At 30.3% G+C, this 12,947-nt stretch overlaps 1 protein-coding gene across 1 annotated transcript; it reads right to left on the bottom strand.

The window, feature by feature from the left end:
- Positions 1–559: 559 nt before the first annotated feature.
- On the bottom strand, positions 560–4,198 carry LOC102595481 (protein DETOXIFICATION 16-like). The gene is made up of 8 exons (XM_006359481.2): positions 3,909–4,198; positions 2,359–2,903; positions 2,180–2,266; positions 2,048–2,104; positions 1,732–1,970; positions 1,117–1,235; positions 946–1,032; positions 560–740 (listed from the first exon to the last, which is right to left on the bottom strand). Exons 1-8 carry the CDS (start codon positions 4,140–4,142, stop codon positions 582–584), a joined length of 1,527 nt encoding a protein of 508 aa, XP_006359543.1. The 5' UTR covers positions 4,143–4,198; the 3' UTR covers positions 560–581.
- Positions 4,199–12,947: the final 8,749 nt, after the last annotated feature.

Below are 12,947 nucleotides of genomic sequence, written 5' to 3'. Positions count from 1 at the left end.
TCGATATTTTTATTTAACTTTTTGGTTATTTGGTTTTATTATTATATAAGATAATAGGGATCCTATATAATTGAAAAACAAATATATTTAAAATGAAGAAAACAAGACTATATTAACCAATGGATTTGATTCTCCCAATTTTCTCATGTTAAAAGTGTTTGATGTAGACAAGACTCCTTTGTGGTATATAAATTCATAAAAATGTTTCATTTCTTTTTGCAATAAATAATGAATGAAACATCAAATAGATTTTATTCTCCAAATTCTCAATGCCTTGTTTAATTTCATAGATTTGATTAAACACAAACAAAAGATATTTCGGATTAAGGCTCAACCCGCCTCACCCCGCCCCATTTCCATCCAAATCAAGTGTCATTCTGCATTTTACTCTCTATTAGCTAGCTCAGGATGTTACATGAAAAGAGATTTCATATATTAGTTACTGATAGAAGTAGTTACAGTTAGTTAGTTAGGCACAGAAATTGAAATAACATAGTTAGTTAGAATTGAATCAATTTCAGTTGTATTTCAATTCTATATAAAGTGTAATACAGTTCCATACAAGATATGAAATATACAGTTCATTCTTCTCTCTTATTCTCTCTACTTCTATGCATCTCCATTAATTGTATTCTCGAGTTCTCTCCTGAACAATCTGTCGATCCTCGAATCCTTGAGATTCCTGCAATCGAATCACTATCCAGTAACACAGGAGTCACCCTATCAGCTGCCTTCTTTGCCTATAAAACCCAAAAAAAGACCTACATTATACTTCATAGAACTCGGTGTTCTAGATAAGAAATCAAACACCGGAGATCTGTATTGAGACACAATATAATTAAGTAATTAAAAGTAAGTTCTCCTTAACAGTTTAAACTTTTAGATGAGTTGATAACACAATTCAAGAATCCGCCTGAGTTACCAAAGAGTTCAAGAGAAATTTACCTCTTTTTCCCAATTTGTCCGAAGAGTAACTATTAAAAGAAGTAGTGCTTGTGCAAAAAGGGCAAGAGTGATTCCCAACCATAGTCCCTGAAAATCATTTCATCCGAAGATTTTTTCATAGTTCGAAAGACGGAAATGCTAAAAAAGTGAGAAGCTTGAAGGAGTACGTACCTTTCCACCTAAATGGTAGACAAAAGCTAATATAACACCAGCAGGTATTCCAAAAAGGTAATAAGCTCCCAAGTTGACAAGTGCCCCAGTCTTTTGCCATCCACACCCTCGCGCAGTACCTGGATTTTGATAGGTGTTAAGATCATCTAGTCATTTAACTTTAGTAGCAAATCCAACCATGGGTTTGCGGATTCAACAGAACTCAGTGTTTCAGGGTCTAATCTTATATGTATGTCTGTGAAAAAACAAGTATAGAATGGGTTGGTGAGCTCGTAGAACTCAGAGTTCCAGGGGAATATATATATGTGTGCGCGTGTGAAAAACAAGTGTAGATAGACATAAATATACGCTTCAGAACCCACTATCTCAATTAGCTAATCAAACTGCTACATTTAGCTATTCCAAATTTGCTTGGACTCTTCAAAAGTGTTGCTAGGTGCATTTCCGATCCTTCATAAGTAGTACATTTTTGGGGTATCCAACAACATTTTTGGAGAGTACGGGCAACATACCCGTCTAGCCTCCTCAAGCCTTGTTTTAGACAAATCAAGAATTGTAGTCGAGAGTCTTGAAATATAGAAGCAGGAAACTCATATTGTAAAAATTTGGACGAACCTGAAAGTACAGATTGAATGCCATCTAAGAAGTGGGATCCTGCTAGCAAGACTAACATCTGTGCTACATATGACACTACTTCTTCCTCAGTGCTATAACAGTAGCCCCACAGTTTACGAACGAAAATCAACACTATTGCTGCAATAACTCCTTCTGTAGCCACCAAGAATACTGCAGTACTAGCTGCTAAACGAGCTGCTTGAGGTCGTCCTGCACCTAGTTCATTTGAGACTCTTACACTGAGGAGAAAACCAATTAATTATACAAACTAATAAAGAACCATATAAAGGAAAAATTAACGATGTTGGAAATTCACCTCGTGGCACCACTTAGTCCTAGAGGTATCATATACACCATGGAACATGTATTGAGGCTGAAATAATTCAAAATTAGCAACCCTTTGAGATGTCAACTTGAGATTTGTATTAGTGTGTCTAAGAAGTCCAACCTGATTGAAAGAACCGACGTTTCTAGCTTTGGATTTGGAAGAAGTCCGGACAACAGAACCATCATTTCAAATGACCAAATCTCTAAGCTGTTGTCAAGAAAAGCAAAAGATATTTTATTTCATTCGTTCATTTTGAAAGGGCGATTGAATAAATGGTTCACATAGATTAAAAACACTACCAGAGCATAACAGCAGAAGGAATGGCAAGTCTCATGTATGTCCATATATCATGAAATGCCTCTTTCGAAAATCCAGTCCAAGTGCTTTTGCAGGAAGGCGATATTCTGACATATGCCGCTAGCAACAAGAGATTAATCCAGTAGGAAATAGAATTAGCCAGAGCAGCCCCCTTGTTGCCTAGCCCAGATTTAAACACCAGAATCCAACAAGTGAATATATGCAGTAAAGTAGTGATTCCCGCGCTGAACATCATGGGGATCACATTTTTTTGGGCTTGTAGAAATCTAATATGACACTGAAGAAGCGCATAGGCGAAAATAGTTGGAATCATATAGCGCGCATAACTTCCTGCTTCAGCTGCTATTTCCGGATCTTGTCCCAACAAAACAAGAATATGTCCTGCATTAGCCCAAATACAGGCAAGAGGAACACTGACCAGTAGAAGAACAAGCATTGCCCTTTGCATATGGATACCGAGCATATGATACTGCTTTGCTCCATATGATTGCCCACATAAAGTGTCCAATGCACTTGCCAATCCCAACTGCTCTAGCAAGATGCAGTATGATATTTAGAGATGCTAAAACACCATTTAAGTTGGTACCAAATAACTAAAAAGATAAATTTCTATATACTCAGTTATAATAACCTACAAAATGAACTTGGTTCCATATGTATCAATTAGTGGATGTGAGTAAAATTCTACTAAATGAAACACTCAGTAAACATGTCTGACATGGTAAAATTCCATTTAGCATTTATCAGTACAACCATTTTAGCTTACTAGCATTTGGGAGTAGATTCTGAAAATTTATCTTCAAATATCTGTTTGGCCATAAAATTTGATCAGATTTTGGAATTCCAATCTTCAACTATTATTCAGTTCCCAAAACCGGCTCAGACCAGCATTTGAGACTTCCAGTCACATAACTTCAAATATTTTTCAAATAAAATGCATGTCCAAACACAACTTCAAATTCCAAAAATCACAACTTTAAACACTCAAACTTTTCTAGGTTTCAAAATGTATGACCAAATAATAGCTTAATAACAAATATCCCCTTAGTAACATGAGAGCTTGTTGAAAATATTATTAAATAATAAAAATGTGATCCCCTCCTTCTAATAGCTTAAACTTTTAGATGAGATGGTCACACACTTCAATATGATATTAGAGAGCAGACAGAGGTCCTGAGATTAAATCTCACCGCCACCCAAATAAAAAAGAATTTTCACGTGTTTGGCTCAAGAAAGAAAACCAGGCCTGCACGTGAGGGGCGTGTTGAGAATATTATTAAATAATAAAAGTATGCTCCCTCTAATAGCTTAAATTTTTAGATGAGATGGTCACACACTTCAACAGAATTTTAACTAATGGAACAGACATTTCTTCAGACACCAAGAGCACAATAAGTAAATACTACTGTGATATTGTCCATTTTGGACCAAACCTGCATGTATTTTTTTCTCAAAAGGGCTCAATCTTTTCAGCTATCAATACGAGACTTTTATTTGCACGCCTACCAATAAGTTTAAAAAATAGACTAACCAACAAGCTGAGACCAGATACAGAGGCAAATGAAGTAGCCATTGAAGCACCAGAAAGAGATAACTCTCCAAGATGACCAACAAACATTATAGATATAACCTGTAAACAAGAAAGTAAAAAATTAACAGACATTAAAGGCCCTGCTAATACCAATAACCTCTTTACTTCTCCCAAAATTTCATTTTTCTTTACACTTTCTTCAATCAATGAACACTCAATGTCTTCTCTATCCATTTTTTTTGTCAATCTTCACTCTACAAACCAATATTTTTTTTTAACAGAGTATATATAGTAGTCTATGGTCAAAAGACATCAATGGGAAAATTTTAAAAAAAGACTTTTGCTTTTCGGGAAAGAGGGCGAGCAAGATAGTTAAAAGATGAATTTGGTATAAAATCTTAATTATAGTTATGAATTGTAATTTTTTAAAATTATAGTTGTATACAGTAAATAGTGTTTTAAACTGTACAGGTATGAGGCAAGACATTTTATGCAGCACGGGACGAGACATAAATCTCAATTCACAAGACATCTGACGGGGCATATATCTCATGTATATTCAATATTTGTCAGAAAATAAGTAAAGTAAAACTTTCAATAATTTTGTAATTTTTTTTATATTAATATAAGAAAGGAAGGTTTCAATATGTTAGTTTTTTTATATTCAATCAGGGGCGGGTTAACGTAATTGGAGGTCTAAAATGATATTTTAATTAGAGGCCTAAAATATAAACAGATTTTATATATATTTATTTAAATTTATTTTTTAATATTTTTTTTAGATGCAAATTGTTATTTTTTAATTTTTTTTATAAATGATTTCTTCAAACTTTTTCCTTCGGTTATTAGATTTAGGTAAAATTTTATCAATTTAATGTTGTAAAACATTCTTTTTACTGAGGCAAACATTATCTGAATTTTTAACATAATTCTATAAGTAAGACGTTTACAAATTTTAAATTAAGATAATAGTTAGAACCATAGAATTCGATTCAAGAAATTGATAACTTGGTCCACACTTTAATATACTTGTTGTAATGCTAGAAAAATTTAGAAGAAATAAGAAAAGCATTTGCAATTCACTTTGTTCAAATCTTTTCGACTATTAATTCATAATTTTGACAGAGTAATTCTCTAACTTATCAAAAATTTGAAGAAGAAGAAGAAGAAGAAGAAGAAGAAGAGGAGTACAAATGAGCTAAAAAGAATAAAATAATATAAGTATTAACGGAGAAAATATAAAGAGGCAGAACAATATTTACTTGACTTCTTCTCATTGAATGGAGTTAAAGAGAATAAATATATACCTTTTATCTAAATAATCAATTTTTAATTAAAAATTTTAACACACAATTTATTTTTGATAAAAAATTGAGAACCCCAAAATTGGCGGTCTAGGACATATGCCTTATCTCTTAAAACATTAAGTCGGCGATTCAATAAAAAGTTAAATACTCTTATGCACCTACGTCATTTGGCTCGCGCGACTGCAAGGCCTGCTCTGGGGGCTTAAGGATATAATAATATTTTACGAGATAAGTTTGATTAGTAAGATTGTCATTTGTGTTTGGCTATTTGGACCATATCAACAACTTAAGTTTGATTAGTAAGATTGTCTTTTGTGTTTGGCTATTTGGACCATATTAACAACTTCAACGGTTCATGCTTTCCTATAAAATTACATAATATGCCATTGGAAGATATCAATGAATATGATGGGATCAATTGAACTATTGACACATATGTATAGTGGTTGGCTGAGATCTCAAATTTTGCCAATGTTTATTACTTTATTTGTTTGTTTTTATTTGTCATATTTGAATTTAGCATATTTATTAAGAAAAATAATAATTGACATAGTTATTTTGTCAAATCATTTTTATTACTTGATGTTTAGTGTTAAATTTTGAAAAATGATTTGAGAATAAATAATTAATATTAAGGATTGTGTCACAACTAATGAAGAGTTTTATGAGCTAAGAACACATCCATCGAATATTCAAATTGAATTTAAGAAAGAAGAATTATATTCGATGAATAATTCTCTTAACTGGAGAGCTTTGCATAAAAAATGAATAAATAAAATAGTATATAATATAAGAATAAGGATCGAACAGTGTTGAAGAAAAATTCAGTTGTTTTTAATAATTAGGATGTCGTTATGAAAATAAGGAGCAAGATCACAAAAAAAATAAAAAAATAAAAAAATAAATTCATATAGTGTAGTTTAACTATAGGTTTCAATGTAGAAGATATTGATAAAATAAGATATTTAACATCAAATTATTTTTAAAAAAAATAATAATGATTTAAAAAAAAAAAAAAGATAAATGATAAATTGAACTTTTTTTCAATGAGGGTTTGGGCCTTTACTCTGGGTAGGGAATTAATTAGGGGAACTAAGTAAATACCCCATAAAAGCAAAATAATTACAAACATATATCCCTTTACATTATTACCTAATTTCATTTAACAAATATTAAATCAGTATCATTTATTGTATTGTTATTATTAATGCTGATAATTTCGCTTAATCGATACTAAATCATTATATATATTGTATCAGTATAAGGTTTGTGTATTATGCCTATAACTTATACATGTATTAGTTATAGATGTAGGTCTCTAAATTGCAAATCAAATATCATATTAATTTTATACATAGTTCTAACCAACTACCAAACATGATATTATTTATGGAGGATCTAATACATGTACTAACCAACTACCAAATGACCCCTGTGCAAGTATTAATATAATTTAGGGATTAGCTACGAGGGATTTTGTATATGATTTTATGCATGAATTAGTTATTCATGTATTAGTTATACGTGTATTAGTTATTCCACCTTTATCCACATAAAATAATACATAGATTCTCTCATATATAACTTATGCATGCATTAATTATATTGGGTTTAAATAGCAAACCAAACACAATATTAATTTTATACATGAATAATTTACTTCCTAATTAGCTACCGAACGTGATATTATTTAAGTAGAATTTAATACCTGCATAACTCACCTTCAAACCGTGTACCAAACGACTCCTAACTGTTTTGAATCCCTTGTGTACCATTTAATTAAAAAAAATGTTACAAAAAGAAACTATTGGTGGGAAATTAGACGTTTACCCTTTTTTTTATTATTATTATTTTCAATAGGTTTAAATTTTAAGTATGTTGTTAGCACACATGTTGTAAAGCTCCGTCCGCTAACTATTAATTTTTTGCTTAGGCTAAGTTGAAGGGGAAAAAATGACTATATAGTCACACACGACCTAACTTCAATGGATTATATATATCTCCATATATACAATGAATTATACTATGAGTTGTATACCAAATGAAAGTCCTTGTAATTTAAAACCAAGAAAGAAAGGACACATGACCATCGATATTATATATGGTGCATGTAAAGACCTTTCTAAGTGGTGCAGGCAAGTCATCCTTGGCTACCAAATAAAACTCCTCTCATCATGCTAGGCCTCTCTTCTATTCGAAGGTCGATAAAGTTATGATCGATAAAAAATATAATCAATCTTTTGGGATCGACGTTCTTACAATTTTTTAATAGTGAAAGTCTTGCATGTATTAATGGTGTTAATTAAAAACCTTTTAAGTAATGGAGCAAGCAAGTCATCCTTGGCTACTAAACAAATTATGACTCTTTTCTTCATGTAAGACTATACTTTTCTTTAATTTTTGTTTGTGATGAGTACTATATGGTATGTAAGACATGTATTTATAGTCACAATAAATTATTGAGATGATGTTATTAATTGCCAAGTTATCCATAGCAAAATAGTAATGGAGAACTAAAGCATCTATGGCAAAGTTACTTTATTGTCTTTGACTTTGGTCTTTTGATTTCTCAAATAGGAATAAGTTCTATTCATTTGTAAAGACACTTGCCCTCACCTTATCTTCAAGCAATTCTTACAAGGAATGTATATCAACCACATTGACCATGGAATAATTATATATGTATGGGAAGTTTTTATTTCCATTTCTTAGAAAGTACAAATTACTCAAAAATTTCTTTTTTTATAACATTTGGTGTTTCAAATTTTATTGACCCGACTAATTTAGATTTTGTTACATAAGCCTATATATTGAAGGGGCAATTCTTATCAAGAGTATTATTTTTCTGCATTCTCAAGGCTCAAACTCGAAACTGTTATTCTCTTTGGCTCCTTCACTAGTTAATAATTAGTCCGCCACTCCATTCTGTTCCCTTTAGCCTCTAGTTATGACTTATTTGTTCTTACAGAATCTGATAAATTCGAATCAAATCTTTGGAATAGCTAGAAAGAAATCAAAGTCCATGCCACTAAACGAGGCATGAGTAATGACACAATTATTTGATGTTTCCTCTATTTTATATATATTCATCTTGAAGGCATGCACATATCATATGATTTTAACCCAAAATTAATTGGGCTTGATTTTATAGTGTACATAAAATTGCACATTTTGTCCTTTAATAGGGTTGATTTTTAATTATTACCCTGTTGATTTATTTTTTCTTGTAGTAATTGAACATATGCTTGCATAAGTTCTTTAGAAATTAAAGTTGTGCCTCGACATAATCTATGAATATTATGGAATGAAAATATAAATCTATACTCTACGAAAAAAGTAATTTATTGTGAGAAGTATATAAATTAAAGAGGAACACAAAATAGGGCAGAAGTGCAAATGACCTTTTAATTTATCAGTAGTATTTAGTATGCTCCATTTAATCATATTTATTCAATGGATATATACTAACCTAATTATAAAAATAAAAAAAGATTAACAATACTGGGAATTTATGCACTAGTGAAGGGTACAATAGCTTAATTAATTTTCATTTATATTAAAACAATAGCTTAATAGTTTCTTGGAGGTTATTTTAGTTTGTACTTTCTCAGAAATGGAAATAGAAGTTTCCTATCTAGGGATGGGCTGTTCGTGTCATTTGGATCGGATATGAAAATTTTGATTTGGATATTCGGTTTTATTACAATTTAAATAAAATTCAAATAAACTTTTAAGTTTGGTTTGGATAATCGGTTTGAATATTTCGGATTTTCGATTATGACTTTTGTGCCTCTAAGTCTGACGATAACAATTAACAATATCAATTCACTTAATAGTTTGCTCCTTAAAATGTAAAACTTTCTAGTGTTAATAAGGATTTAGACTACTCTATCACGTATGTCGTGTAATTGAATATGGGCATAGGGTACTAATATATTGAATCTTTGATATGAATAAGGTTGTATATAAGATATAAATTTTTTCAATAATCAAAAATTTGTAGTATTTAATCCCATATCCAATCCAAAGTCTATAAAATTTAAAAATAAAATTGTCAAAAATTCGAATTTCAATTGGCCCAAACTATGCCCGCCCATATTCCTATCCACATAATTACTCCATGGTCAATCTGCTTGATATACTTTAGATCATTGGGCATATATATGGTGTTGGCAAACAATTAAATATCACAATAATAATATAACTTATTATTCAGCAGAATAATAATACTATAAAATTAGATAAATCTTTCAGTATGGTTCTATGGTATTGGGATGCAATACATTCCCACTAAGGATAAGAACTTATTCCAATTTGGGAAATTTGATAATGTAGCTAAGGAACCAAAAGTCAAAGCAATAAAGGAAAACATAAAGCTACTATATTTTTGAAAAAGATGCTTATTTCTCCATTTTTACTAATTTGTTGTGACTATAAATAGATGACTAAATTGGCCAATAACAATCATCTCAATATATATATGAAAGAAGAGAGATCTTACATGAAGAGGAGAGTCATATTATTGTTTAGTAGCCAAGGATGACTTGCCTGCTTCAATATTACTTAAAAGATTTTTAATTACACCATTATTAATACAATGGTCACCTTTTATTGGTTGGTTTCAGGCAGTCTCCTTGGCTACCTTGACATGCTCTCTTCTTTCATGCAAGATTTTCTCTTCCGTCGCTTCTTCTGTTTCAATTTATTTGATAATTTTTTGTTTTTTTAGTTTGTTTCTAAGAGAATGACATACTATTGAATTCGAAAATAGTTAAGTTTACACTTATCATTTTACTCTAATGAGAAGTTTTTGTAACAACACAAATGTTACAACATGTTTAAGGCCACAAATTTCAAAGGTTAACACTCTATAGTCATACAAATGTTATAGACTTGTAGAAGGGTTTAAGACCATTATAAATATCAAAACAATTTATTTGTTTCTTAAATTTCGAATCAGGTGGTCAAACTATAATGGGTGAAGTAATTTACAAAGGAGTCCAATGAGAAGAGAAGTCTAGCATGACGAAAAGAGTCTTATTTGGTAGCCAATGTCTTTCATAAAAAATAAAATAAAAAAGTCTTACTTAAGACTTACTTGAGCCATTTTCATGGGCTAATTGTGGTCCGCATATCCACACCATATAGATCGTAATAGAGTTAAACTTTTATTTGAAAAAATGCCTTGGATATGCGACAAAATATGGTGATATGCGGTCCTCATATAGCTAGGACTTAGTGCACGAAAGACTTTGTACATGAGTTTTGCATGTATTGATACATGAGTCACATACAATTTTTTCTTGAGCGTGTTTTTTTTTGGAATTTAAAGTTATGTTTGCTTGTTTGAGTATATGGTTCTTTTTTTAAAATTAAAAAAAAAGGAAAATTAAATGATTTGTTGATTAAAATAAGCATATTACTTGACTTATACATTCAAAATATTATTTTCCCTATTTTGAATTGTTTGTCTTATTTTGACTTAATGTGTAGTTTGAGAAAAATCATAATGCTATAATGAAATATTGCTATGGCAATATTTGATCATATATTTATAATTTATTCTTCAACTAAAGACTTCTAAGTTGGATCGTTAAAAATTAATTAATTTGGTTTAAGCTTTTTCAACACCGCAAATTCATTCTTACAAAAACAAGAAAAGTATGTAATGGGTCGACAATCGTTATTCTTATAAATCACCCAATTTTGCATGTATTATTTAAGTTGTATTCAATTTTTCTAAAGTATCTACTAACTTAACTCAATACTAAAAGTTTTTTATAAATCCACCTCAACCGTTATTTTTATAAATCACCCAATGATATAAAAGTTTCTTTATCCAAAGACAATGGCATTTTTATTCTTAAAAAAAAAAAACATCCAATACGATGTGACAGTATAGACTAACCGTGTAATTTTAAACAATAGATCATAGGTGGTCAAAGTCATTTGAACATTTTCCCCGATAAATATATAACTATTTTATTATGTATTTAATTATGAATATTAATAAATCTTGATTTTATCTTGTCATTTATATTATTTTAAAAGCATAAGTCACTAAGTCCCTTACAAATGTTAATTGAATTTTTGGTACTCTACAAAAACAAAATTGTCTTTTATTATTTTCCTCAAATAATTATCATTTAAATATTATCCTAATATTTAGGACTTTGAAATTAATAGATCTTTACTTATAGTTATTAGTAACATGTAATTACTCCTAATATTGAGTACTTTTAAATTAAATAATTTTTTATTTTTTTCAATCTTTCCTTCTTTAAAATCAACATTTTTTCTTATATAAATCGTACTTAAAATATGGTAAATAAAAATAATTATAAATATTTTTTAAAAATGTTCACATTTTCAAAAACAACTTTTTAACCTTTCTATATAAAATTCATCATCTAGATAGATATAATATTTATTTCAACATTAATTGTATTTTTAAATAATTTTATTTTGTTCATATATAATTTTATTGACCGATGCGTGCACATACAAAATACATAAACTAAATTGTCACAACCCAAAAATGGATGTGATGACACTTGTCTTATCCCACCAAGACAAGTCAGCCTAAAACTCAATCATATCGATAAAGTTCGGTAATAAAACAAAAGTCCAAAAATAATTACTAATACGAATAACAAGTCGATTTAATTCAATCCTCAAAACCTGGTTGTCACGTGCATGAGCCTCTAATGTAAATACTAGAATTGAAATAAAATACGCAAGTCTCAAATGACGTTGTCTTTTAAGTAAAAACAGAATCATAAACAAGAATAAGAAGGTCTGCTGAGATGGCAAACAACTACATAAATTTCCACAGAAAGCTTCAGAAACGAAGGGAATAGAAGGTATCACGAAGATCCGGGCTCGTAACCTACAAAAAAATTGTAAAAGCAAGAGGTGAGTACCAAACAGAATCATAAACAGAAATAATATGATGATAATAATAAGAAATTAAACCAAATTACCAATCATCCACACCACCTCCGAACCTAAGAATACATATGTCCTCACTGTATCTCCAATTTTCTAATTCCTAATTGCTAACCACACAGTGTAGCAATCATCACCTATCATTTTCTTCATGAAAGTTAGTCACACAATTTTCCTGGACCCACGTTGAACAACTACCAATTTATGACAAATATTTTGTCTTTTCTCTCTTTCAATATTCAGCAATACACATCAAATTATCTATAATCAAATCACCCAACTAGTCACAATTATTCACTGATTACCCAATAACAAACTGATTCCAAAATTATCCCAATTTACAACCAATCACATGATTTGTTATTTAACTTTTAAGAACCAAATTGGCAATCATTACAAGAGCTGTCAAAATGGGTTTGGCCCGTTAAGTCGGTTCAACCCAACTCTTGAATTAAGTGCGGTTAGGCCTAATTTTTTTAACCCATTTAGGAACGAGACTTTTTAGCCCAATCTCATTTGGCCCGCTAGCCTCGTAGGCCCAATCCGCAAGCCTCAGAGGCCAGCCCGTGGGCTATGAATATTTAAAATATTTTAGTAGTGTTTTATTTGTAAAGTTTTTATCAATAAATATTTTTTTAAATAAAAAATCAAGTCTTTTAAACTAGCTAGTTTTTTGTGGGAGGAATGGTGGAATGATCAACATTTTTCTGCTAAATCTTACGTTGAATATTATGTATTTTTGTAAGTATTCACCGAAGTGTGTGATTCATAAATATATTTTTGT

This window comes from Solanum tuberosum, unplaced genomic scaffold (assembly GCF_000226075.1).
Source record: "Solanum tuberosum cultivar DM 1-3 516 R44 unplaced genomic scaffold, SolTub_3.0 scf00300, whole genome shotgun sequence".
Lineage (NCBI taxonomy): Eukaryota > Viridiplantae > Streptophyta > Magnoliopsida > Solanales > Solanaceae > Solanum > Solanum tuberosum.
The sequence above is the reverse complement of the archived record's forward strand: the minus strand, read 5'-3'. Positions and strand labels throughout refer to the sequence as shown.